We start from the raw sequence: 27,137 nt of genomic DNA on the forward strand, positions 1-27,137 counted from the left end.
GTGCAAATAAACTTTTTTGCTTATTTAACACCCAGAGCCAGTAACAGTTTTAACCATAGCCAATGATAATTTTTCCCTCATCTTGTATGTATGGAATCACTATCTTGAAACTGTGTTGGATTATTTATGACTAATTTGAAATATGTCATATGATGCAGTTAACAAGCCTAACTGCTTGAGGAGAACCTACATGGTGACCCCAAGTGACCACATTCTTACTGCTTGCTGTTGTGCAATCAAAAATTTCTAAGTGATAGGCTAGCCCAGAAAGTTATTCCATATGGCATTATTAATTAGAAATATATAAAATATATCAGGAGTTGCTTTGTTTCTGAGACTGGCAGTTATATGAAGAGTGAACTCGTCTAACAACTGTGAGCAGCTTAGTAATATGTTTCTTCCAGTTAAAGTTTCCATCAGTATTTACACCCAACATCTAACATTGTCTCATTGTTCATCTGCTACATCAGTAGGTCCATACATTTCTGAGACTGGCAGTACATCCATGCACATCCATGTATATGTATGTAGTGTAGAAGTGAATGTTGTGTGTTCCCAAAATTGAGTTCAATTTCAGGGAACCACTTGTCACTAAAGTATTTGGAGGAGTGTAAATTGTACCTACTTAGAGTTTGTGGTCTAAATATGCTTAACTGAAGTTCTTGTGGTGTAGGCAACAAAGTATAATAATTTCATCACACTTAATCTTTCTGGCAGATGAACTAATATTTGTAAATACTAATGAGATCAGTATATTTGTTTTTGTTTATAACTGGCCTAAGAGTCTTACCTTTTCTTGCAATGAATCTAATTCAACACTGCGTGTGCATTTAATTTCAAGTCAGAGCCAGACATTTCCTGATCTTCAACTTTGTGACTAACAATTTTAGAATTTGACTTTACTTTTTGATTGTCATATGGCAGTCAGCACCATGTACTTTGTCTTGTCACTGTAGCAATACTGTACACTGTATATAATTTTACGAACAGGACTCAAAACAGGCAATTCTCCAGTTTTAGCTGAATAATGAAAGAATTAAGAATCTTTGCTTTTATTAAAAGTAATCTTAAAATCTGGTCTCACTGTCCACACATCTCAGCAGAGCTCTTGTCATAATGGAAATAGCTGTCAAACTAAAGTGTTGTCACCCATTTGTGATTACTACATTCGGCATGATATGCATTCTTCACATTGCAGCCACAGTCTTTAGTCCATTCTTCACATTGCAGCCACAGTCTTTAGTCCATTCTTCACATTGCAGCCACAGTCTTTAGTCCATTCTTCACATTGCAGCCACAGTCTTTAGTCCATTCTTCACATTGCAGCCACAGTCTTTAGTCCATTCTTCACATTGCAGCCACAGTCTTTAGTCCATTCTTCACATTGCAGCCACAGTCTTTAGTCCATTCTTCACATTGCAGCCACAGTCTTTAGTCCATTCTTCACATTGCAGCCACAGTCTTTAGTCCATTCTTCACATTGCAGCCACAGTCTTTAGTCCATTCTTCACATTGCAGCCACAGTCTTTAGTCCATTCTTCACATTGCAGCCACAGTCTTTAGTCCATTCTTCACATTGCAGCCACAGTCTTTAGTCCATTCTTCACATTGCAGCCACAGTCTTTAGTCCATTCACAAAGCAGCTGCCACCATCTCAGATCAATGCTCTCCATTCACTTTCCTAGAACAAACGAATATTAATCATGAGCTGAAATGGTAGGACACTATCAGTTTTATAAACTTCGATGAATGCACTAACAGGAAAAGGTTTAACAACATGTTAGTTTTCTACTTGCAAAGTCACTATCAAAATGGTAATCAGAAACTGGCATAGTGTTAAATATTTTTCAAAAAGCAAAAGCCTACAGATTTATTTCAAACATTCGGTAAAGTCATTTATCAAACCATCTCAAAAAAAAAACTTTGAATATACGCTTTGAACAGACAGGCTACATGGAAGGGTTGACATATATCACTGAACATACGTGTTCAGATTACAAAAATATGGAACTTCATTTTTTTTATGTTACTGCACTTTTACTGATTTTGTACGCATTATCTGTTTCATATCCATCATGAGATATGGTGTTCCGCCATCTGTGGGCGTCACTGCATCCGAGATAGCTGAGAATATTGCTGGCCGACTAGCTGTCGACGAACTCTGTACAAATTTTGAAGACATTGCCGCGATATCCTTTAATTAAAATTGAAATAAAATGAAACGTAAAAGTGGTACTATTTTGTATCTGGGCTAGTGAGCACACCATTAGGAAGTTTTTCTCTGTAGAAGCCTTCGTCCCATGACTGCGAGTGATGAGAGATGGTTATGAAGAGAAGTAATGTGGAGGATCGAAGCACTGAGCAGCTATAACGCAAAAATATGTAGTTTAAAGAGACTTCGAGATAATTTTCACAAAATGAATGGGAAGTCTTAAGTGGAGACTTACTGACATCTTCCAGGAAAAACTAACGTTCTTAGGCGTTAGTTTTTACGAACGTAAAGGATAGAAAAAGTTATGATTGTACTGAATTTGGCTATTGTGAAACGTGTAACTCGTTATGTGGATTTGGTAATTTGTCTGGTCTTTGAAGTTTCGGTGAAGTGTTAAAGGAAATGATTCAATGACAGTAACAGAATTTCATTTGTGTTGCCAAGTAACAATATACATAGCTGCGAAATCTGAGCGGAGTTTTAGTGTTGCTACTTTGATGAGGCTTCAGTAAATGATACTACTGACTCCCTATTTCATAGATTCTAGTAAATATTCATAGCTAGATAATACAGAGGAATTTTGTTGAGTATTAATAACTGTTTATGGAGAGTAGTTGTGGTGTGTGACTCAACATGATCAGTGGCGGATTGTGCTATATAAACACATTCTGAAGTGAGTGAGGAACGTTTAGGCAAGCAATGGTTCACTTTAATTCTAAAAGGTTTCGCTAGTGCGAGATTGAAGTGGCACGACGTCAACAACTGAAAGTTTAGGTGTTGAGAGAAGAGATTAAAGACTAATAGATTAGTAACTTTAGGAAAAATTCCCAATTACAATCAGAGTTGTGACATGCATTTTACGCCCAGGACCTTATTCCTTTTGTTTCACAAAAAGAAACTGCGGCCCACTAAAAGGATATGACTACGAAGTGAAGGGAGATTTCCTGTTTGCACTTAAAGCACTGTTTTCGGTGTTATACGACCACTTGCGGCTGGCGACAACACTCCTGACATCAAGCTAAGGAATCATTTAAAGTCTGACCAGTAAGCAAATTTGTCGAAAGTTTGCGCTAACCAGACTGTACGTGGAAGGATGAATGTAGCACAGTCACATAACCAACTCACTCCTTTGAAAAAGTACTCGTATTTTCATTGCCTTGAAAACTGCTGAAGTGTCTTATCGTGTGCACCCTTCTGAACCGATATTTATCAACCCAAGATACGTGATTTTTTCACGAACTTTCTGCAGCAACTAGCCGAGGGTCATACAGCCCATCCACCGGCTAAACTCTGCTGCTGAGTACTAAATGGCTGGAGTGGCATTCAGCAACACAGTAGCGGCAGGCTAGCTTACTTCATGCAGGGGCATAGCTCCATTATCTAGCAGCTGCCTACATAACGGGAAAGTGCCTCTTAATACGCCTCAGCTCGTCCGTTAACAGCACTTGTTGGCTTCCGCCGGTGCCGTTAGTCTCCCGAGCAGTCGGCTGTCCAATGTCAGTGTCACGACAGCCTGATCGAAGAGCATCATCGGTCACGTGAAGCCGCTGGTCGACGAGCCACTGTGTAGATCCGATGGTTCTGGGTCTAATTTTTACAGTTCTGGGTGTCATCACTTGACACCCAGGCCGACTGCAAGGGTCCCGGGTTTAAAAAAGCGTCTCTTCGCTCTTGCTGGTCACCTAGAGTCGCCTACGGTATACGTAGGGGCATCCACAAACTCAAGCCACAGAACTGACTTCAACATTTTATCAGCCCAGTTCCTACACCTCTTGTATAGAACCCATATTTAATACACTGAAGTGACCAATATTGTGGGATACCACCTCGAATCTTTGACCTCCTTCGCCCGGCTTAGTGCACCAAGTCGACATGGCATGGCATGGCCTCAAGCCGTTCGAAGTCCCCTGCAGAAATAGCTATGCTGTCTCCATAGCTGTACTTCACTACGAAAGTGCGGCCAGTGCAGGATTTCTGCACTAGGTGACCTCTACTATCTCCCATAAATATTCGATGGCATTCATTTCGAGCAGTGTGAATGGCCAAATCATTTGCTCTGTCTTCAATTGCGAACAATAATGGCCCAGCGACATGTCTGGGAACATTAAGTCCACAAATGGCTGCAAACTTTAAGTAGCCGAATAGAAGAGTTCCCAGTCGATCGGTTCAGTTGGACTGTATAAACAGCCCATACCATTATGGAATCAACAACAACTTGCACAGAGCCTTCTTGACAACTTGCGTCCGCTGTCATAGCCCATTAACGCGAAATTTCGCCGTACTGTCAAAGGATACGTTCATGTCGTTCCACAATATTTTCCGTGGTTATTTCAAGCAGAGTTGGTTGTCTGTTAGCTCTACCTAAATGCCACTGCTCTGTTAAATCAAGGCCATCGGCCACTGCTTTGCCCGTGGTGCTAGGTAATGCCTGAAATTTGGCATTCTCGGCACTATTGACACTATGGACCTCTGAATATTAAATTCCCTAACGTTTCCCGAAATGGAATGTCCCATGCGTCTAGCTCTAACTACCGTTCCGCGTTCAAAGTCACAATTCCCGTCGTGTAGCCATAATCACGTCGAACCTTTTCACATGATTCACTTGAGTAGATAGAAAGCTCCACCAATGCATTGCCCTTCTACACCTTGCGTATGCAATACTATCGCCATTATTATATGTGCATATCGCTATCCATGAGCTGTTAGCTCAGTGTGAATAGCTGCGTTATGGAATGACGATCAACCCCGCACTCACCGCGATATTGGGAGATCACAAATAGATCCCACACGTGCCATTCTGGGGCACAAGTGGTCATTCTGGCTGGTAAGCCTGCTGATGCCTTGACTGCAACTCCAGCACGCCATTACACATAGAAAATAAACACCGAAAATTATTTCAAGGAAGTTTTGTAAACATTCCATTGTAAGTACATATTTGTGTTTTGCAAGTCATTTTCAAGCCTGACATGTAGGATCACCTGCATAATTAATAGAATCGCCCACTGTGTAGTAAAGCAAGTTTAGGGCCATTGCCATTTGTTCTGTTATTTGCCTCCTTAAAAGGATTTTTTGCTTAATTGTGCTGTAAGATAAAACTGTCGTTCTGTAATTCAGAGTATAAGACCAGGCCCAACTTTGCTAAATTGCGAAAGACAGAAAAAATTTCCTAATTAACCACAAGCAGTAACTAGTTTTGCTATAGCTCTGTTGAATTAGCTAACAGTATTTTCTATTCCATTCACATTGTTGACGTATAAACAGATGCAATTACTCTACTACTGATAAAGTTAGGAAAATAACCCATAGAAATCCTTGAAGTATTCATGTAGCTTATTTCCAAAACATGGTAGGAACATCAGTACTTAGTTTATGGGTAATCAACACTAGTATGGTATTGGTACTGTTCAGCTGTTTTTGGAAGTTTCGTCATCGAAGGCATATTTCAGTCTAAATCCTTATTGTAACAAATATCAGACCTAAACCAATTTTTCTGCATTGTTCAGTTACTTTGAGCTGTAAAATTAGAATTGTAAATTATCGAAGATACGGATTTCACATTGTTATACTTCGTAGCTATTTTTGCAGGAGCTATGTAAGCAGTGGATGAAAAGCCATTTTAAGTCAGACTGTTCAGAGATTTCGAGCGTGGGACCTATATCAGTCAAAACAGCCATAATGTACTTGTGCAATAATATTTAACTTAATATGAAACCGGAATGTGAATTAAAACTTAATGGCAATATGAGGGTTAACTAAAATGGAAAACCGTCAGCACCTAGATTCAGAGTGTGAAAACCATGTCAGTCAGAACAATAATAATGTGATGGTGCAATTTTGTGTTGTGAATAAGACAGTGGACGACAATTGCGAAAGTCTAGAATAATTCCCTAATTAACCAAATGAAGTAACTTTTTTAGCTGCTTAGCTTTTATGTTAAAGTGTCACACGTATTGTTCATCTGAGTAAGACTTGGTTATGTTGTACTACACAGTGATTATTCTCACGTAACTAGAAAGTGCAGCATGAGCATACAATTAAGACACGGATTGGCCGTAACTAATTCAGTAAGATGTCTGACATTTATGGAAGTAAAGTCTGTGAAACGTGTGTGTGTGTGTGTGTGTGTGTGTGTGTGTGTGTGTGTGTGTGTGTGGGCTGGCACATTCTTTAACGTAGATAGTGCAGTACCCACCCATACTTAATTTTTCGCCCTCATCACTGCCACCGAGGAACTGCAAGATCTATGACCGGGCATGTCACAAACGCCAGCAAGCTTCTTGCCGCATTACCTCTTAATATTGATTGGTGGCACTGTTTTCTAGGTCACTATTCTCAGCCGTTTCTGTTTATTCGAGAGGGACAGCGATTCCTATTACAATCACCGCGTAAGAGCTACCGTGGAAAATAGTGTGGTTCATGATCTCATTTTTTACTTTTACAACCCCGTGCTACAATATTTGTTAGTGACCTATGCAGCACAGACAACAAGCCGAGGAGAAACTTATCTTCTCATCCCAGGTTCTGGGGAGAGGGCTGCTGTGATAGGGCAATAGCTCTGGTCAGGGTTAAACCGAGAGTTGCCACTTAAGTACGTATGAAATTTGTTATGCTTGTGGGGGAGACTATGATGCCTATTGAAAATCTGCCTCAGCTCTTAAAATTTTTGTTGAAGTCTTATGTCCTCACTCAGCACATAACTCGCAGTCTGAAAAGTTAGTGCTTTTCCGTGCGTGAATGACTGGCGAGAAGATTTCAATTTCAAATTCATTTTGTTCGACATGGGAAATGGCACAAGAAGTCATGTACTTGAAGTTTTACAAACCCATGGTAGTATGACTAGGCTCTATGGATCTGAAACTTTCGTTCCCACGTAAAAGCAAGTGACTGGTTCAGGCTCCAGAAGAGAAATTTCTCCATAGTGTTACAGCGTGCACCAGAGGAAACTGCTTCAGGAATGAAAACATTAGAAATGAATTACTAGTTCATTCACTACAAGAAAAAATAGATGTAAATAGAAACAGATTGTGGGAACACATTGGCAGAATGCAAGACAGACTTAAATTGATTACAAACAAGAGGGACAAAGAGGAGACCACACTAACTTGTTGAAAGGTGAAATCACCTAATCCATGAAAAGAGTAATCCAAACTTTGTTTCTATCAATTAACACTACGTAGAGCAGATTGTGTTCCTAACATTTGTACAATGGTTCTAGGGGTAGAGTGAATATTAATCAAATCGTCCTAGCTCCCAGTTCGAAACGAGGCATCGTTTAAAGTCTGAATAAAAGATGATCAATGACGGCCGAAGTCTTCCCTCACAATAAGTAACCATTTTTCTGCCAACAGCTTTGTCAAAGAGGACAGAGGACTAGATAGATGTTCAGAGCACTCTTACCCTTTGGAAGGGAAACCGCTCCAAAAAAAACAGATGAGCAATGACTAACGGCATGAGGATACAGAAGCCAAAGGAAACCAGTGCATTAAAGACAATGTGTATCCACAGGACATGTGGCCTGTAATTCAGTCATTATTATATCTCCATTGGCGAAACATTTCAGATTAGTCTCACATTCAGGTCTCCAGGAAGGGGCTGCCAAGGGGGTGGAGACCATGAGAATGAATAACCAGCAACGAAATAACATTCTATGAACGAAGCTTAGAAAGTCAAAAGTGAACGGTGGTAAGAAACCTAGAAAATGTTAAGAGGGAATGCGAAGGCATATCTAGATATAGTGGGTGCCAGTGAAGTGAAATGGAAATAAGTATTTATGGCCAGACAAATAAGGGTAATAACATCAGCAGGAAATTGGATAATTGGAGTTAAATTCTTTGTAAATGGTAAAGGACAAAGTTATTGCGAATAGTTCAGTGATAGGGTTTCTCCCATTATATCTGACAGCAAACACACACTGATAATTATAGTTCAGGTACACATGTCAACGTCACACACAGGAGACAGAACCTATGGAATTATTGAATGGGAAACTCGGTATTAAAGGGAGATGAAACTCTCATGTGATATTGGAATGCGGTTGCAGGGGGAGGAATAGAAGAAAGGATTACAGAAGAATATGGGCTTAGTAATAGGAACGAGAGAGGAGCGAGACAGTTTTGCACATTTCAGCCAGTAATAACGAATACCCTGTTCAAGAATCAGAAGGAGATAGTAAACTTGTAAAAGGCCAGGAAATACAGGAAGATTCCAGCTCGATTAAATGATCGTCAGTTTCCGCAATCAGACACTTGACTGTAAGGCGTACCCATGTGCAGATACGACTGTAGACTCAGATCACAATTTAGTAATTAAGCGTACAAGTTTAAAAGGATCGTAAGAATCAGTGTGGAGAAGGAATGATAAGACGTGTTTTAAGTTTGGTAAAGATGTGGATGGGGGGGGGGGGGGGTAAGGAATACCACAGTAGGGACTAGAGATGGGGGATCCGCTCCTGAACTGATTCATAGAGTTGAATCTTTCAAAGGAGTGAACAATCAGTGATTCAGAAAAAAAGAACAGTAGCTCCAAACGTTTCCCACAGCAGAGAGAGAGAGAGAGAGAGAGAGAGAGAGAGAGAGAGAGAGAGAGAGAGAGAGAGAGAGAGAGAGAGCATATCAGCAGCGCCTCTGTAGGTCAGAGCACAGTGCATGCCACACAACACAGCCAGTGTCGGCCTCTGCCCCAGTTCTACCTTGGCTGCCTGCATTGTGCAGTGCCCCATTGGATTTTGTGTTTCACATATGCCATGCCGTCTCTGTGCGTCCTCTGCCGCGTGCAGTGTCTGGCACAGCTTAACTTAGCATCGCACTCTGTCGGCGATCGTTTCAGTCGCACGTCCTGCCCTCTGGGCAGTTGATGCGAGCAACAGGACAGAGCCTCCTAGCGGAGAACATAAGAACTACTTGCAACAACCAGCTCGCAAGAGAACGGACGATTTGTCTCGGAGCGGGTGACTGGTGGCCGTTCACCGCTCCCCCACCCTCAGAACTCGCCCGCTCAACACTCACCCCACCGTTCTCGACTCTAGCCAGAGCGTTGAGCAAAGGAACTCAGGTGTCACTCTGGTCTCTGCGGTCTTAGCTCACGCAGTAATACAGCTCGCGGCTCGACCTACTCGACTCAGCGCCTCTGCATCGGAGTTTGCCTCTACTGGATATTGTTCTTCGTAGTAATACCGCTATGTATATTACATTATTATGTTATGTATACATCATTTATTTTTATTTTATTTTTATTTGTTTAAACTGATCAGATTAGGTTCCTGACGACTCCTCTTACTATAGGATTTTTATTATGGACACTCGAATTTACGCTTTAATTACGAGCGAACCGATAAACGTATCGCAAAATGTGATACACCAATATTTTCCTTGTTTTATTCTGCATAAGGCTATATGCAGCACTTTAGTCTTACAGTAAAATTTATATTTTTTTCTTATTCTGGTACGGATTTTGCGATTGTAGGCGTCTTCAGAAGGAAACATTCACTTTAAAAATATATGGCTTGCAGTGTATTTGTACGAGGTTAATGAAATTTTAATACATTATAGCCAAATATATTGTTAATGTAAATCTCAAGTTACAAAATTTTCCGATCACCCAAAAAACCACGACAGTGCAAAATAAACCAATAATCAAAAACTGTCATATCGTGGAAATTTCAGTAAACAATACAAAATTCTTACTCATTATCTGTGTTACTTCAAAATAGGATGAAATAAGATCAAAATACAGGTATAGTACTGGAATAAACCAAGTTTAAAGGGCAATGTGCCTTCCATTTATTTTCTATTGTGAGTCATGAAAAAGAGCTAGTTCATTTCAGGGTGTGAACAGTTCTGATCCGATCTCTGAAAATAACAGTTTTGCCCATCTCTAGTAGGGACTCCAGTTACGGAGTAAACATCCTTAGAAAATGCAGTCACAGATGTTGGAAAACCAAATATAGGTACAGGGGAACTAACTGCGAAGACACCTTGTATAGTAAAAACAGAGAACTGGCGAAGAAGGGGAGTAAAAGTGTTCAGCGAGAAACAGGAATGCAACACTTAAACGACTTACAAAAGAAATAAATAGTAAATGTGGCCCAACAAAGGCAAAATGGCTGCAGGAAAGAGGAGAAGAAATGTAAAAGGAGTGATCGTCTTGAGGACTGACTATGTAGAAATGTCTAAACAACCTTCGATGAAATCAAAAGCACGAGTGGTAACAATAATGGTGCAATGGGAATTCCACTGTTTCATGTAGAGGAAAGAGCGGATAGGTGGAAAGACTCAGAGCCCATATGCAGGAGAGGAATTTATGAGACAGAAGAAATTTGAGTCTACATGGAAGACAGGAGATCCAGTATTAGAATTTAGAACAGTTCTGCAAAACTGGAGATCAAATAAGGTAGAAGAGTTACGCATCATTCCATCAGATTTACTAAAATCAATGCAGAAAGTGCCAACCAAACAATTATTTAAGTCTGCTTGTACAATCTATGACACAGGCGACTAACCATCAGACTTTCGAAAAATCGCACAGGTCCGAAGATGGCAAGGACAGATTAGTGCGAGCACTATCTTGCAATCAGTTTAACAGACCAAGCATCCAACCTACTGACAAGACTAATATACAGACAAGTGGAAAAATTTGTTAGTTGATTAGTTTGGCTATAACAAAGGTAAGGATACGAAAGAAGTTGCATTTGATAATGGAAGTAAGAAAAAATTGAACCACGATCATACGATTTTTTACCTAGGAAAAGGGTTCCACAGTTTAAAATGGCACAAGATGTTCGAAATTCTGAGAGGAACAGGAGTAAGCTGTAAGGAAACATGAGGAATATACAATATTCATGAGAACCAATAGATAACAGCAAGACTGGAAAACCAAGAACGAAGTGCTCGGGTTATAAAAGATGTAAGACACAAATGCAATCTTTCACCCCTACTGTTCAAACTATACTTCGAAGAACCATGACGGAAATTGAAGGTAGGTTCACAAGTGAAATTGCAGTTCGGGGTGAAAGCTTACGAATGTGGTTCGCTGATGACATTGCTATCCTCAGTGAATATAAGAAATACAGCATCTGTTGACTGGAATTTATCTAATGAGTATAGAATCTGGATTAAGAATAAATCGGAACAAGAGTAATGAGAAATAGAAATGAGAACAGCAAGAAACTTATCAAATTTTAGCAAGAAGTTAAGGAATTATGTTACCATGGAAGCAAAGGAGCCATGACAGATGAAGCAAAGGTATAAAAAGCAAGTTAGCACAGGGAAATAAGGCATTCCTGGCGAAAGGAAGTCTACTGGTATCAAATATTGACTAATTCCAGAAATAAATTTATGATGAATATTTGTTTCTAGCAGAACAGTGTACAGTAATCGTAGAATGCGAGAAATCCAGAAGAGAATAAGCATTTGAGCTGTGATGCTACAGAAGGATGTTTAAAGAAAGGATGTGTGACAAGGAATGCAGAGGTTCTCCGCAGAATCAATGAAGAAAAAGGGCCCTAATGATATGACGTGTTCAGACACAGGGAATAACCTCTTTGGTACTACCGGGAGCTGTAGACGGTAAAAACTAGTGGAAGACCGATTGGAATACATCCAACAAATAATCGTGGGCACAGGGTGCAAGTCTGCGCTGAGATAAAGATGTTAGTGCAAGAGAGGAATTTGTGGTGGGCCATATTCAAACCAATTAAAAGACGTGAGTGAGAAAGGAACTTCGCTAATTCTTCGGTTTCTTTAAAATCAGGAATTTAAACAACATATCTATGGAGTCCAAAAAAAATTGGCGAATTTCGACATAAATTAGCACAGATAGCTTCCACTTACGAATGCTTTGTTACGAGTACATATTTGCTTTACTTAAATTTTACTCTTCACGAGGAAAAATCGCTATTGACTATTTTAGTGGCGACAAGAAACCGGAACGTACTGACAAACGATGTTCGTTCCAAAAAGCGAGGGCTGGAAAGAGATTGCCGTGCCGGACGTTTGAAATTGCATTGTTGCACTCCTTGGAGAAGCATTTCAAAAGTGAAAAACTGGCGAACAGTGGTTCAATAAAATTCATTTACAGAGCGTACCATTTGTGTTAATGACATGCTGCGGACTACGGATTACTTACTACGGTCGACACATTATATTTAAAGGAACAGTGACAGAAATATTTAGCGCTTCTGCTATAGAGGTAAAATATGCAGGCCTAAATGCTCCATCGTACAAGGTAATATTCTTATTTTTGTTCCTTACATCGTAAGTATGAACATCTAGTTTACATCTGAAGGAAATTGTGTGTCTTTTTGCGAACTGTAATATAATTTCAGATGACTATATATGCGCTTCCAGCCTCACGAAAGAAAACTCCCGATATTCACCATGTTGCATATTTTCTCCCATTAACAATTGCGTTGTTTCCGTGTGTGGAGCGCCTAATTTATAGAGTTCTATGTTAATAGCATTATTTCAGCCTTTGACCTAATATGGCTACTATGTGCCTCACCATCTTCTTATAAACCTGTTCACTGTTTAGTATTTTCTGTTGTGCCATGACTAAACTTTTACTCCGAGGTTTTCCAACAAGTTTTGGATGTAATATCTTGTACAGAGTTATTCAACAACATTGTTTTCTTCGAAAGCCATCATTTACACTCCGACAATGGTCTGCTACTACGAGAAATAAGAAATACTACGTAATATACACTTTTTGTCCAATAATATTAAATAAAAAATCTTATTTACAAGCTTCTCACTGTTCCCCGTATGCAGTATTTCAGGTGTCTGAAGGTGAAAATATTCTATCAAGTTGCTGCGTACAAATGTATTCAAGTTTTAATCTGTTGTGATACATTTTACCTCTTAGTGTTTACTTAACATCGTTTGTTGTGCTGTAACTGACGTAGGTAGTTTTTCAAACCATTCGACCACAAAAGCGAATTATAATGCCCGTTCTGGTAGACATACACAAGTCCAGTGACTTGCTTAAGTGACATACAACACATTTCGCAACTGAACACTAAACTTGAAATAAAGTCCAAAGGAATATGAATAATTTGTAATTCAAAACTAGTAGGTATCTCAACAAAACCGGAAGTATGTAAATCTTTTAAATATTTCTAATTATATGAACGGAAGTGTACACCGTTAACAGTATGACTAATTTTTAGTTTCAGCAGTCTACATTCAGTCCGTTGTATCAGCCTGTATTTATGCAGGTTTTGGAATACCTACTAATTATCTAATAAACCACGTCTATGGCAAGAGCAAAAGAAATTCAAGAGAACGAAGACAGAGTGAGAAAATATAGTTATGGTTTGTACACTGCAACAGATATGGTAAAAGGCCGAATGCAAAACCCCGAAGTATCGATCATGCGCCATACACTAGGAAGTGGGAATATCTGAAGCGATATCACTCGAGCTGGATCGATAGGAACATGCACTTAACGTACTCTTTTAGATTCGATCTGTTATCGCAGACATTGTGTGCCTCAGTGCATTGGAAACAAGGTGTCTATTACTAAACAAATCTAACAGAAGTGGGATACGTTTACAACGAATTGCAGTAACACCTCCCTCAGACAAATTTTAGTAATGAATATTAGTTGTTTAGGACAAGTGAGGACTGAATCTGTTTCCAGTGTTCGCTTTCTTGCACAGAAACCTAATGATTACTCAAACAGGCACTAGATCACTAACAATGACTTGTGCTGTCTGACAAACTACTTTTATACAAATTTGCAATTTCAGTAAGAATTGGGGAATTGTGATTTAACAAAACTCTTTACTACAAAAATCTCGAAGTTGTACTCACATTTTAAGACAATTTTTGAAAGATTTGTGAAATAGATTGCTTTTTATTGAAAACAATTGCTGCCAATGCATGAAGTATCACTTGCAAAGTTACCGCCTCCAATTGGTACGAGGTACGGTCAAATAACTAACGCTATCGGCTCAGGGCTCAGGCCGCTCCGTTATCAGTACGAGCGAGTTTAGGTACAAAGAGCAGCAACGTCGCCGGAAATAGGAAAATCCCGAAAGTTGGGAGTGTAGGCAGTTGTTGCTCGCATTGTCTTCATGCAGGAGATGCACCAGAAATGGTGGAGTATAAGACAAGCTGAGGTGGCTTCTTACAGCTCGTTTAGAGTCTATGATAATTTACGGTCAGGTATTAAAGCAAATCTGAACACACATGGGACCTCAGAAAAAATGTCGTGCATCCAATGACAAGATTTTCAATACCAAACAACGGAAGTTAACATTTCACAGTCAAAGACATTCACAATGAATCTCTGAATTTATTAACACTATACAATTTCAACAAACGATATCTCCGATGACAGCACTGCACCATACTACCATCCCTGAAAGCCACTCATCTGTTTTATGGACTTATGACGTCTCTTATGAGACTGAAGTATCACCATTCTCCACAATTACTCAGCAAATAATTATAACACGAGAAGCTCACATATAGCTGCGTAGTCATTTAATGAACAGATCACTATTTTGTCAGAAACTTTATGTAAATAACTACAACTTAGACAAAATCATGTTAATTTAAGAATTTGTGAATCACATTGCGTAGCCGATACCTCCAGTGTAAAAGTGCCAAAGGATACTTCTGACAAACAGGCCTAAATAACTGTTCAGACAATATTTGATGCCAGTCTTATTTATTGCGAGCACATTTGCGCGAGAATATTGTGTTTTGATTTGTGGACAAATACACTACTGGCCATTAAAATTGCTACGCCACGAAGGTTACGTGCTACAGACGCGAAATTTAACAGACAGGAAAAAGATGCTGTGGTATGCAAATGATTAGCTTTTCAGAGCATTCACACAAGGTTGGCGCCGGTGGCGACACCTACAACGTGTTGACATGAGGAAAGTTTCCAACCGATTTCTCATACACAAACAGCAGTTGACCGGCGTTGCCTGGTGAAACGTCCTTGTTATGCCTCGTGTAAGGAGAAATGCGTACCATCACGTTTCTGGCTTTGATAAAGGTCGGATTGCAGCCTATCGCGATTGCGGTTTATCGTATCGCGACATTGCTGCTCGCGTTGGTCGAGATCCAATGACTGTTAGCAGAATATGGAATCGGTGGGTTCAGGAGGGTAATACGAAACGCCGCGCTGGATCCCAACGGCCTTTTATCACTATCAGTCGAGATGACAGGCATCTTATCCGCATGGCTGTAACGGATCGTACAGCCACGTCTCGATCCCTGAGTCAACACTTAGGGACGCCTGCAAAACAACCATCCGCACGAACAGTTCGACGACGTTTGTAGCAGCATGGACTATCAACTGAGACCATGGCTGCGGTTACCCTTGACGCTGCATCACCGACAGGAACGCCTGCGACGGTGTACTCAACGACGAACCTGGGTACACAAATGGCAAAACTTCATTTTTTCGAATGAATCCAGGTTGTTTACAGCCTCTTGATGGTCGCATACGTGTTTGGAGACATCGCGGTGAACGCACATTGGAAGCGCGTATTAGTCATCGCCATACTGGCGTATCACCCGGCGTGATGGTAAGGGGTGCCATAGGTTACACGTCTCCGTCACCTCTTGTTCGCATTGACGGCACTTTGAACAGTGAACGTTTCATTTCTGGTGTGTTACGACCCGTGGCTCTACCCTTCATTCGATCCTTGCGAAACCCTACATTTCAGCAGGATAATGCACGACCGCATGTTGCAGGTCCTTTGCGGGCCTTTCTGGATTCAGAAAATGTTCGACTGCTGCCCTGGCCAGCACATTCTCCAGATCTCTCACCAATTGAAAACGTCTGGTCAATGGTGGGCGGGCAACTGGCTCGTCACAATACGCCAGTCACTACTCTTGATGAACTGTGGTATCGTGTTGAAGCTGCATGGGCAGTTGTACCTGTGCACGCCATCCACGCTTTGACTCAATGCCCAGGAGTATCAAGGGCGTTATTACGGCCAGAGGTGGTTGTTCTGGGTACTGATTTCTCAGGATATATGCACCCAAATTGGTGAAAATGTAATCACATGTCAGTTCTAGTGTAATATATTTGTCCAATACCCGCTTATTTGCATTTCTTCTTGGTGGAGCAATTTTAATGGCCAGTAGTGTATCTATAGGGAAAAGTGTGAGTATGACTAATTCAACTGTTGAGTCGAGCAAGTGGTCAAGTTTAGCCAAATGATGTCTGTAGAAAGAATGAGGAAATGCAAACGGGCTTTTTCGAGTGAAGAGTTCAAGGAAGCGATTCTGGGGACTTCTACATTACTTCTGCAAAGAAGCAGACCTGCCTGTGGAAAGAAGGTGTTCAATCATTGAAGTGTTTGATGTTAGGCAATAAACCGCTACCTTACTTCTGAAAGAACTATTTTAAGGTGTCTTAATGTGCTCCATAGTAGGACTGACGTTTTCCATTTTTACTGCGAAAGTGAACAGTATGAGTTACAATTCTTTGTATCACAAGCAGTAATTAGTAAATCATCGTGTTTAGCTCTGAGCCGTTCAATATTTGATGTATTATGGTTACGAAATGCACTTAGCTTTCGTGTATCTTTGATACCAGTCAAGTTTGGGGATTCTGCTACCATTCTCTTAACACTCAACGTAACTAATGCACGTGATTAGTATTTTCTGTCTGTATTTTAACTGAATATGACAGGATTTATTATTTGAGATGTCTTTTCTTGAACAAACCTTCAACAATTCTGTCGTCTAAATCGATTGCTGACATAATGCAACCCTTGTTACTAAATTACTCATTTAGATTTGTGTATTTTATTAACTCCTTTTTAGCCAATGTATAATCTATTTGACTGGGATCGCAGCTACAGTTTATTTACAGCGAATTAGCTGCAGATCATTAAAAACGTGCTGCTTGACCCCTATGACTACATCGTGTTATTCTTTTTAAACAGAAGACATACATAGCCCAAGTTCCTAAAGTACAAGCAACTGCAGGGAAACGAGTGGTTTGCTTGTCTGGGACGCTGTTCAGAAGGGCAACTAGGCAGCAGAAATCCGTTAGGAGCCCTCTCACACTAAGAAAATCTTTGTTACAAAATACACAACCTAACAAAAAATGTTTTGAGTCAATTCTATTCACTAAAAAATTGAACTACTGCATCCTCTACACAAGAAAATATCTAAAAAATTAGTGTTTTGCTACTATATAATTTTTAATCTAATGTTTTATAGAACTCTGGGAACTTTTATATAGTAAATTACTACCAACGAAAACCACTAACATCTTTATAAAATGAAAAATTCAAATTGGCAAAATTATATTAAGTACTATTTAGTTTTTATTCTTAATGATACTCTTCAAATGAGGTAACAGGAAACAGGTTCCAATTTCAATTAAAAACGACCAAAGAAAAACAGCTTTACAACTGAACTAATTCTACAAAACCATATTCAGAAATAAAACCAAACAGAACACGGTCAGGGGTGAAGTCTGAAGACAAACTGTTCTTACTCTGACCTTGCCGGCGACGACAGTATGTAGTAATGTCTGTGATAGCAAAGCATGCCATCAGATTCTTCAGTTGTCCCTCTATCACCAACGGCTCTAATTATGAAAGACTTTCATTGATGCCGTGCCCAGTGCTATCAAAGAGTTCAAATAGCACGACAACTAGCACATTATGCGTCGCATTCTCGCGGCACACCTTGACATGCATTCGCGATATACCGGCTGCCGGAGGGACATGACCGTTCGGTGATAACTTTCTTATTTTTTAGTGTTGTAAAAATCAGCATCTTCTGGTAACACCACTCAGTAGACACCACAGGATTACGATCACTCCTACAACGAACATCTTCGGCGGTTTTAAACTGTTTATTGCTGTAGCAGTTGCTCACCGCTCTGTGCAGCAAGATGAGAATTCAGCCCTGTACTGGTTCGTCGTAAGAGTAATCATCATATGAACATTACACTATGCATCCTTGCGCGTTTGCTGGAACCTCACTGGATTTTGTTTCACATGGAGCGGAAACGGAGCTGTTGAGTACAGACGAGTAAGACAGTAATGATACGTTTTGTGCTCTGAGTCAAGCGCATATCGACTTCGCGATGATACATGACAACAGCCTTATATCTACGTCTAAACTCCGCAAACCACAGTGAAGTGTATGGCAGAGGGTATGTCCCATTATATCAGTTAAGGTTTCTTCCTGTTCCATTCACATATGGAGCGCTGGAAGAATCATTTAATGCCTTTCTGCGTGCAATAATTATTCTAATCTTATCCTCACGATCCCTCTGTGAGCGATGCGTAGGGGCTGTAGTATGTTACTAGAGTTGATATTTAAAGCCGGTTCTTCAAACTTTAATAGACTTTCTCAGGATAGTTTACCTCTGTCTTCAAGTCTTCCAGTTCAGTTCCTTCAGTATCTGACACTCCCGCGAATTAAACGTTACCATTCGTGCTGCTCTTCTCTGTATACGTTCAATATCCCGTGTTAGACCTGTTTGGTACGCGTCCCACACACTGTAGCAACATTCTGGACTCGGTCGCATGAGTAATTTGTAAGCAATCTCCTTTGTAGACTGATAATACTTCCCCAGTATTCTACCAATAATTGTACCACCACCTTTAAAACGACAACCTATGTGATCATTCCATTTCATGTCCGCACGAATTGTTACAACCAGGTATTTGTAGGAGTTGCTGAATTCCAACAACGACACATTGTAGTCTTAAGATTCATTTTTCTTTTTGTGTAATGAATAATTTTACATTTCTGAACATTTAAAGCAAGTTGCCAATACCTGCATCACGTTTAAATCTTTTCAAGATCTGACAATCACCATCCAGGATGCAGAGTACAACAGATTGGTTAAAAACATCCCATGTTCTTTTGAAGCCGAGCCATATCGAGTTTATCCACAATTGTATAATCAGTTTCTCTTAGAATACCGAGTCATTTTATGTGAGACATACCGACATCACAGGAGAAAAGACGAACAATTACTGGAAAATCTCTCAGCAATGAAGTCATAGAAAAGATCTTCGATATAACTTTAGTACTGAGGGACAAGAGAATACTAGAGCCTACCACCTATTATTTGTTATGAATTATTTCGGAAGAAGAGAGATAAAATGTGACGAAGGGGGTTGGAAACTATGGTGGGTGTCTGCAAGGAACGGGAGGATGATTTTATTGTTCAAGAAAACGTTGTATAGATTGCATTGCATAACGTATGTCTAAGTGAACGTATTAACCAAAGTAACGTAAAGAAAATAAAATAACCAAAAAGCTGCACAAATGGTCGACAAGTTTAATATCTTCGTCTTATTCAATTTAGAGACTCATGTGCTGAAAACTGGACCTTAGAGGCTAGAGAAAAACCAAGAGTACCGTTGTGACATTTGAAGTTCTTTAACCCAGAAAACCACTGAGAAAGCAGAGAAATCTATGCTTTCAGTGAAAAAGTTGAATAGCGTATCAATAGTGTTGTGATTAGCAGCGGCATAAGGCATCTGCCATGTAGACTGCTATGCTAAATTAGTGTAATTCCTCCTGTGTTCGGAAAGGCTATCTTCATTACACCAACTTTGATATCGCTTTCCAAGAAGTGCGCAATTCTGTATTTTCCTCAAAGGAAAGTAAATTTTCAATGCACGCTTTCTTGTAGAATGACAGTCTTCCAGAAGGAGATACACTGATCATAGAAACGCTAAAGACAAGATTGAGTCATTTTTGCCACAATGGCATAGAAAAGGGGTATTTTCGTGACAGTGGCTGCTAATTTTTGAACCTATGATACAATTAACGAGTTGTCAAGAAGGTGAGCGAAAAGCTGAAGGAGCTGCAGTCACCAACCGTGGAGATACAAGAATGAGTCTTTACAAAATAACCGATTATTCAAATGTCACGGACTTTACTGAGAACGCTGAAGTTACAGTTCCTGAAAATTTAAAAGCACTTTTAAAGGGCTTGGCTGTTTCAGAAGACAGAGTCGAAGATGCTAAGGTCAAAGTTGCACTAACATGACTCATTTCACAGAACATTGAGGACAGTTTTATGTAAATTATATACAACGGCTTATCTGTTCAGCAGAGTCATACTTTAGTTGTCCGTTTTACGTATGATTCTAAATGAATTGTAAGGAGGATAATTGTTGATTAGTTCTACAATAATTCTAAATTCTGATAGATTTTGATTTAAGTATAAATATTAAGGTACATAACATTAAGCAAAGACTACAGAATTGTTCTGAATCGATAAATAAGTTTTAAAAGTAACTTCGCTTTTTCCACTTTCAGATTTCTAACATTTATGTACTACATAAATGTTTGTTGCATCCGGAGCAGGTTGCTGTTCGGAAATTACAAAAAGATTTAGCTGGTTGAGAAACAAAGTTTAAAATTATGCTGAACTTTTAGGCTAATGGATTTTTTTATCTCCCAGATATATTGTCTCGAAAACTGGTTAGGCTTCAGACATGTATATGACCATCTTTCAGAAGTACACTAGAAAAATTTTGTCAATGTCTTCGAAAAATGAACCGTTCTACGTAAAACCTGAAAAAGTAAAAATTGAGAGGGAACTTTTCTGTTTCTTACCACCACTTCGCCTAACTTTTCCCAGAGTTCCAAAACTTAAAGTTATTTTCCCTAATTTGGCTGGGGTGCAACTGTTTTAAATGTGTGAGCCTGAGCAGTTCTGCTGTATGGCGGCAGCGCACGTAAGAGTGCAACAATTGCCGACATTTTCTTCAAAACTTACAATTCCGCCTAGGAATCATTTTCTTTGTAACGGGAAAGAAACCTTTTCCGTCTATACTGGCCGTCGCATGAAAGACGTGATCTGTATTTGTTTGGGCTGACTCCAACTACATATCGCAAAAACGATATTGCAAATTCTGCCGAAACACCATAACAAATGCTCCTGACGTTTCTTAGGACAGACACCCTAGACAAATGTGTGTGCGTGAAACCGTTTCCGTGAGTATCTAAAATAATGGGAGAAAAATCTAAGTGTGCCCAAGAAAAAAATATTTTCTGAAATAGATCTCAATTACAGGAACAAATGAAATAACTAGAGAAGGCACATTGCTGTCCTCAAAGAAGATTCACACCACGTGCTTGGAATGAAGAGTCCTGAGTACGAGATACGGGTATGGTAGCCGAAGAAAGCCAGATTAGATGTGATTAGCGATAAACTTATCAAAATTGATGACTGAAGTAGAAGTGAAAGTTCTGCAAGGTTTGCAGGAGAGCTTCTGTGAAGTTTGGAAGGTAAGAGATGAGATACTGGCAGAAGTAAAGCTGTGAGGACGGGGCGTGAGTCGTGCTTGGGTAGCTCAGTTGATAGAGCACTTGCCCGCGAAAGGCAAAGGTCCCGAGTTCAATTATCAGCCCGGCACACAGTTTTAATCTGCCAGCAAGTTTCTTAGAAGTGAAAGAATTCTGTTTCCTTGGAAGCAAAATAACGTGACGTACGCAACGTGGGGAATATAAAAACCAAACTAGCACAGGCAAAGAGGGTATTTATGGACGAAATCTACCAGTCAAAGATAGGACTTAATTTGAGGAAGAAATTTCCGAGAACAGTCATTTGGAGCAGCAGCATTGTGTGTTACGAAACACGGACACAGAAGCTGAACGTTTGATTTGTCGCACTATTGACGAATCTTTAAAATTAGATGGATAAGATAAGGAATTAGGAGGTACTCCGCGGAGTCTATGAGGAAAGGAATATATGGAAAACGCAAAAGGTACAAGATCAGAGGACACGTGTTGACATCAAGCAGCAACTTCTACGTTGAGAGAGCTGTAGAGGATAAAAGCTGAAGGGAACACATCTAACAAATTGAGAACATTGGCTGCTAATGCTACTCCGAAATTAAAGACAGGGGCGACATTTGTGGTAGGCCGCAGGAAACGACTTAGGTTGAATTTGCTTTAGCAATACAAACTAGTATCTTCCAGTGCACTTTGATATTTTCAGTTTAATATGTATGAAAGAGCATCACTGCCCTATAGCTCCTTACTTCCGGGATGGGGGTTCCCTACTCGGTGTCGTGTATTCTCCGGCCTGTGAATTTTCCGCCCAGAAAAGGGTCCACTAATCCCCTGGGGACGCGAGCAAGCATGCTCAAGCCGTACGGTACTGGCCATACTGTAAGTTGCATGTAATAATTTCAGTGTTATTAGTTCTGATATGTATATAATTTAACGAAGAAAGTTCTTACTGATTAAAAGTAAAAAATGATTCTATTAATTTATGCAGAAATTTGGTTTAGAACACACACAGCGACGTTACCCAAAATAAGTAAATTGCGGTCAGGTTTTTGAAGGGCCATTTGTTGGCTGGTTCAATGCTGAAATTTGTTAAAGTTACGCCAGAGAAGCACTCAGCCCAAAACACATGAAAGAAGGCGCAAAAATATAGTTCAAGAGTGCATTTGTAGATAAAAAAATTGAGACTAACAAAAATTAAGAACCTATTTAGGAGGTGGTTCTTGATAAAATTTAGAAAATTTTGCACATAACTGTCATGCAAAAGAATACAGTGTATTAGTTGAAGAAAGAGAAAATGAAGAATCCAATGAAAGTAGTAGTAATATATTTTCTGACATTTGTCAGTGACCTTTGACCGTCTTGGAAATCTAACAACTGAACCATCAAAATAGTAAGTGACAAAAAATTTGAAAACAAACATTACTCATTCGTTTTTGTTTAATAGACAATGAGAAAAAAAGAAGCGTTAACCAACAGTTAACGTCTGACTACTCATATCAGCCACAGCGTGAGAGTGTTTTAAGAACTTGGAGGGGCACATTCAACTAAAAATCACAGTTTGTACTATTCTTGTCTCTTTACCACAGACAATTTGGTAATAATGCAAATGCAACTGGGTAGATAGTATCATTTTTATTACTTCCAAAATCTGCGTGAATTGTATATATCTGAAAACTGCTTGCTACAGCACTAAGTACCATCCATAAAAGCCTCTTACTTCTTAGAGCCTTTCTCCCTGCTCTTCCACAAAAAACTATTATCCTATCTCCTGATTTATCGTCGCTTAACAGGACACTGCTGCCATCATTTCATAGTTATTAGCTCTGCTTTAAGTCCAATCTCTTGTCTTGTTTCTGGATCCCTCTCACTTCCCTGCGACTTTGCCCTTTGCTTGTATAACATCCTCTTCGTTGTTCGCTGCTCTGGCATTTCTGTCACAAATTCGTACCCTCTATTATGCAAGCTACCTCGCTCCTCTGAATAGATTTTGGAAACAGACGTATTTTCCTCTCGCGCCCTCTTCTTTGTCTGGTTCAGAGTCCTCTGTACTTCCAACCTTGCGTCATCCGGAGCTCCACATTGATGCTCGTCCGAAAAGAGCACTGTAGAATCCTTGATTTTAAGCTTTCCATGGCAATGCTCCGTTTTGAACAGCGCCAAATCACAGTCCCATCTTCCTTCGTTTTCTTCACTGTGTAAGAATAACCTCCATAGTGGCAACTACGCTTACCACGAATTGTCGTTGAAACTTCGGTATCACAACTACTGAGATGGTAATATCCAAGTAGCACGATCTGAAGTCTACGAAAACTAGAGCGATACTAACAGGCAGGTGGGACTGTGCGGGCGCAGTTCTGCCACATTGTCTGTGGTTCTGCCGAGTCCAGGGAACAGGCAGAGCAAGGTGATTAGGACGGTCCGGCTGTAGGTAGGACGGGACACAATGGACGCAGGTACGAGGCGGAGCGTTAGCAAATTTCTAGTGGGGGCGGAAAGTTCGCAGGGCGGAGAATTCATACATTCCTCCTACTCAAATACATATGACTGAGGTCACAGTGAATGATATCGTTTAAATACTTTAACGATATGTAAAACTTATTACCCTTCGGATTTAAGCGATGATATGTAGAGCACTATAATGCCAAGACTTCATACACAATTGCGTGAATCTGTAACCTAACACCATGTACAGATCGAATTCATGAAATTTACAGCTCGCTCATTTTTAAATATCTCCGAGTTGTCTGTATAAGGGGGGCTATGCTCCAGACTGAACGCTGAAAGGCATAATCAGTCTTAAATGATGATGATGATGATGATCTCCGAGTTATGTAAACACAACTGACATAACTATGGCAATTTTAATTCAAAGCTTGCTCTTCCGCAACGCAATAAAAACATTTTCCAAAAATGCAACCTTTCCAACCAGTGTTACTTTAATTACGTGACCAACTTTTTGGACTGACTTTGAATGCTCAGACTAAAAGAGGTTGAAAGTAGCTCAGTGTGAGCTGAAGCTTTTTGTTCCTCTAGTAAAAGACAACTCTAACAAAGTTTCAAAACTGGGCAACAATTTTAGCGTGACAAGTTTTAGGGGCAGTCTACAGGCATGTTTGTGTGTCAACCAGTGCCGTACCAATTCAGACGAGAATCCTAAAGGCTGCCCTTAAAGTCTAGACAACAGTTTGAAAAATCTGTATGCATTCTTAAGACGAAAATGTTTCAACAAATTCCTTAGAAAAGGAAACCAAAGAACAAAAAGATCATGTCCCACTGAATGCCTTAAAATACGCCCCTACCCACAGCGCTATTACAGTGCAATGTAACACGTACATGACCGTCCTTTTAGTTACCTAACGCGATAAACGCAGAATTCTAGCCATGTGATTGAAGTGAGTTTGTTCCATGTCTGCTATCCCGTTTCCAGCAGGATGGAAAACTGATAACGGGGTGTTGATAGCATCACGAGTAGTGAGCAGTGCGTCAACAAGTCAGCTTTCACCAGCTGCGTGATCGACGACACAGTTACTCGACAGCACACGTATTCACCACGGCTACAACATGTAGTAATCTGGATTTTTGATGCACTTACCCCATCACTGAGCTTCAATTGCTATTTGTCACGCGTGAACAATGCTACGAATGCTATAGTTACATCAATTTGACGGGAATACACAATTGAATCATTCGATACCATTTCGTTAATACCGCTTTTCCTTGCGCACACATGGCAACATTAAGGGACGAAGCCGACAGTGTCGGTAGGTGTGCCACGTCCTTTTAGACAACTGAGGGGTATTTTTATAAAACAAGGCGATGAACAGCCAACATTAAGACCATGTTCTTTCTTTACAACAAAGATTATGCTTAAACACTTCGTGTCATCACTTCAGACTGACACCAACGGTAAAATCGCGTTCGTCAAATACTCATCAGTCCAGGTGAAAAACACTCCCATACCGTGGATCTGTGGATGCCAGTTAATACAAAATTAAATTGTTTTTAAACACTGAGCACTTAATTTCACACAAGTGATTTAAATATGCAGCACAAAATATAGAATACAACACCGTCGTTGACAACTAACAACCGCCAATAAAAGAAATGTCAGAATAATTATGGCCAGCTACGACGTCCCGCAGGGGGGAGGGGGGGCAGAACAGCATTACGGTGAATTGAGATTAGTCACACGATACCGCGTGGATAGATATCCAGTTATAAAACATTTAGGTATCTAACACGAAAACATCACAATGCGACATGTACTGGACCTCCGCGGTGATAGGGTGGTTGTGAGGAGACTAGGTTCACGTCATTAACGCCTGCCAACTTAGCAAAGAAACAAATCTGACCACAGTGTGGGGAGGGGGCGGGGTGAGAAAACTTATTCAACAGATTGTTTCTGCAAGTTATCGGGCATCTCCACTGCACCTGTATGTGTCTAGTAAACTACACAATGTAGCACCAATACCGAGCAAAAATTATTCACGTTACACCTTTAAGACACCAAAAATTCTAAAGATTTAATTATATTAATGGTAGTATGTACAGAACACGAGATGAGAAAACCTCAGATTTCTGCAATGACAATGCCACCAATAATTTATGGTGGTGAAACTACAACTGCAACAACTGGAAAATAATGAATAGCAGCTCCGGAAAAAGAATCTTTAGAAAACAGTAACTGGCTACAGACTTACGACAAAAATTAGGATTTCAAAGAATAAATCAAATAATATAAAAATGGAGAAATCACGACAAGAATAAACGAAAATAGAATGCCTGAAACAGTTATGACTTATCGACCAACAAGGATATTAACAGATCAAGAAAGAGGGGCACAGGTCAAGCAGTAACTAACCATATACTGTAGTCATTGAAAAGGAGGATGTAGCAGGAAGTGCGTACAATTTTAAGAAAGACATGTGGAACAATATACGGATGGTTCGCACTATCTACAGACTCTGGTGTATTGGATACAGTACTTGACCAATCTCTTCAGTAGAACTGCCATACGCTATGCTTACCTTCAGTGGTTGTCGGTGGCACAGTTCCGCTGTGCTGTCCAGCTTCTGCTACCCCACTTGTTGTTTGTGGCGCCTTCCATCGCAGAGAAGCAAGTGCAGCAGCATTAGGCAAGGAGTAGCCCTTAGAAGATTTAACGGCTCCCCCTCCAAGCTGGGGGTACACGATAACCATGGGTTTTATTCGTCTCTGCCTCACCGTAGCCATCCGCATGAGCTCCAGTCGCTCGAGTACGTAGGCTTGTTCGAGAGTGGGCCACTCTTCCTGGCAAAGATTGAGAGGGCCCTGTGGTGTCTGGGAGTACACCACCACCCTGGGCGTCTCCACAGGGGATGACGCCTCTCCCTGTTCCACCACGCTGAGCTTCTCCGAAGGGGCTGACGCCTCTCCCTGCACCATCACCCTGGGCTTCTCCGAAGGGGGTGATGCCTCTCCCTGCACCATCACCCTGGGCTTCTCCGAAGGGGGTGATGTCTCTCTCTGCGAGTCCGAAGCCGTGCTGTTCACCCCGGATTTCAGCATGACCTTGACGGAGTGGCGGTAGTGCAAGGGGGCAGCCACGGCCACAGCCTTACCCCGCTCTACCGGCGACAAACAAGCCGCCTCGCCACAGCCTTCGGTCTCGACGCGCTGCGGTGTGTCGGGCGACAGCAT

At 40.4% G+C, this 27,137-nt stretch overlaps 1 protein-coding gene across 1 annotated transcript; it reads right to left on the bottom strand.

The window, feature by feature from the left end:
* Positions 1-435: 435 nt before the first annotated feature.
* Positions 436-27,137, bottom strand: LOC126153343 (uncharacterized). The gene is made up of 2 exons (XM_049916065.1): positions 26,486-27,137; positions 436-1,681 (listed from the first exon to the last, which is right to left on the bottom strand). Exons 1-2 carry the CDS (start codon positions 27,135-27,137, stop codon positions 1,674-1,676), a joined length of 660 nt encoding a protein of 219 aa, XP_049772022.1. The 3' UTR covers positions 436-1,673.

This window comes from Schistocerca cancellata, chromosome 2, assembly GCF_023864275.1.
Source record: "Schistocerca cancellata isolate TAMUIC-IGC-003103 chromosome 2, iqSchCanc2.1, whole genome shotgun sequence".
In the NCBI taxonomy this organism is placed as follows: domain Eukaryota; kingdom Metazoa; phylum Arthropoda; class Insecta; order Orthoptera; family Acrididae; genus Schistocerca; species Schistocerca cancellata.

What these genes read in the sequence shown, in the direction of transcription:
- LOC126153343 (XM_049916065.1), bottom strand. Translation starts at nt 27,137, where the DNA reads ATGCTGTCGCCCGACACACCGCAGCGCGTCGAGACCGAAGGCTGTGGC.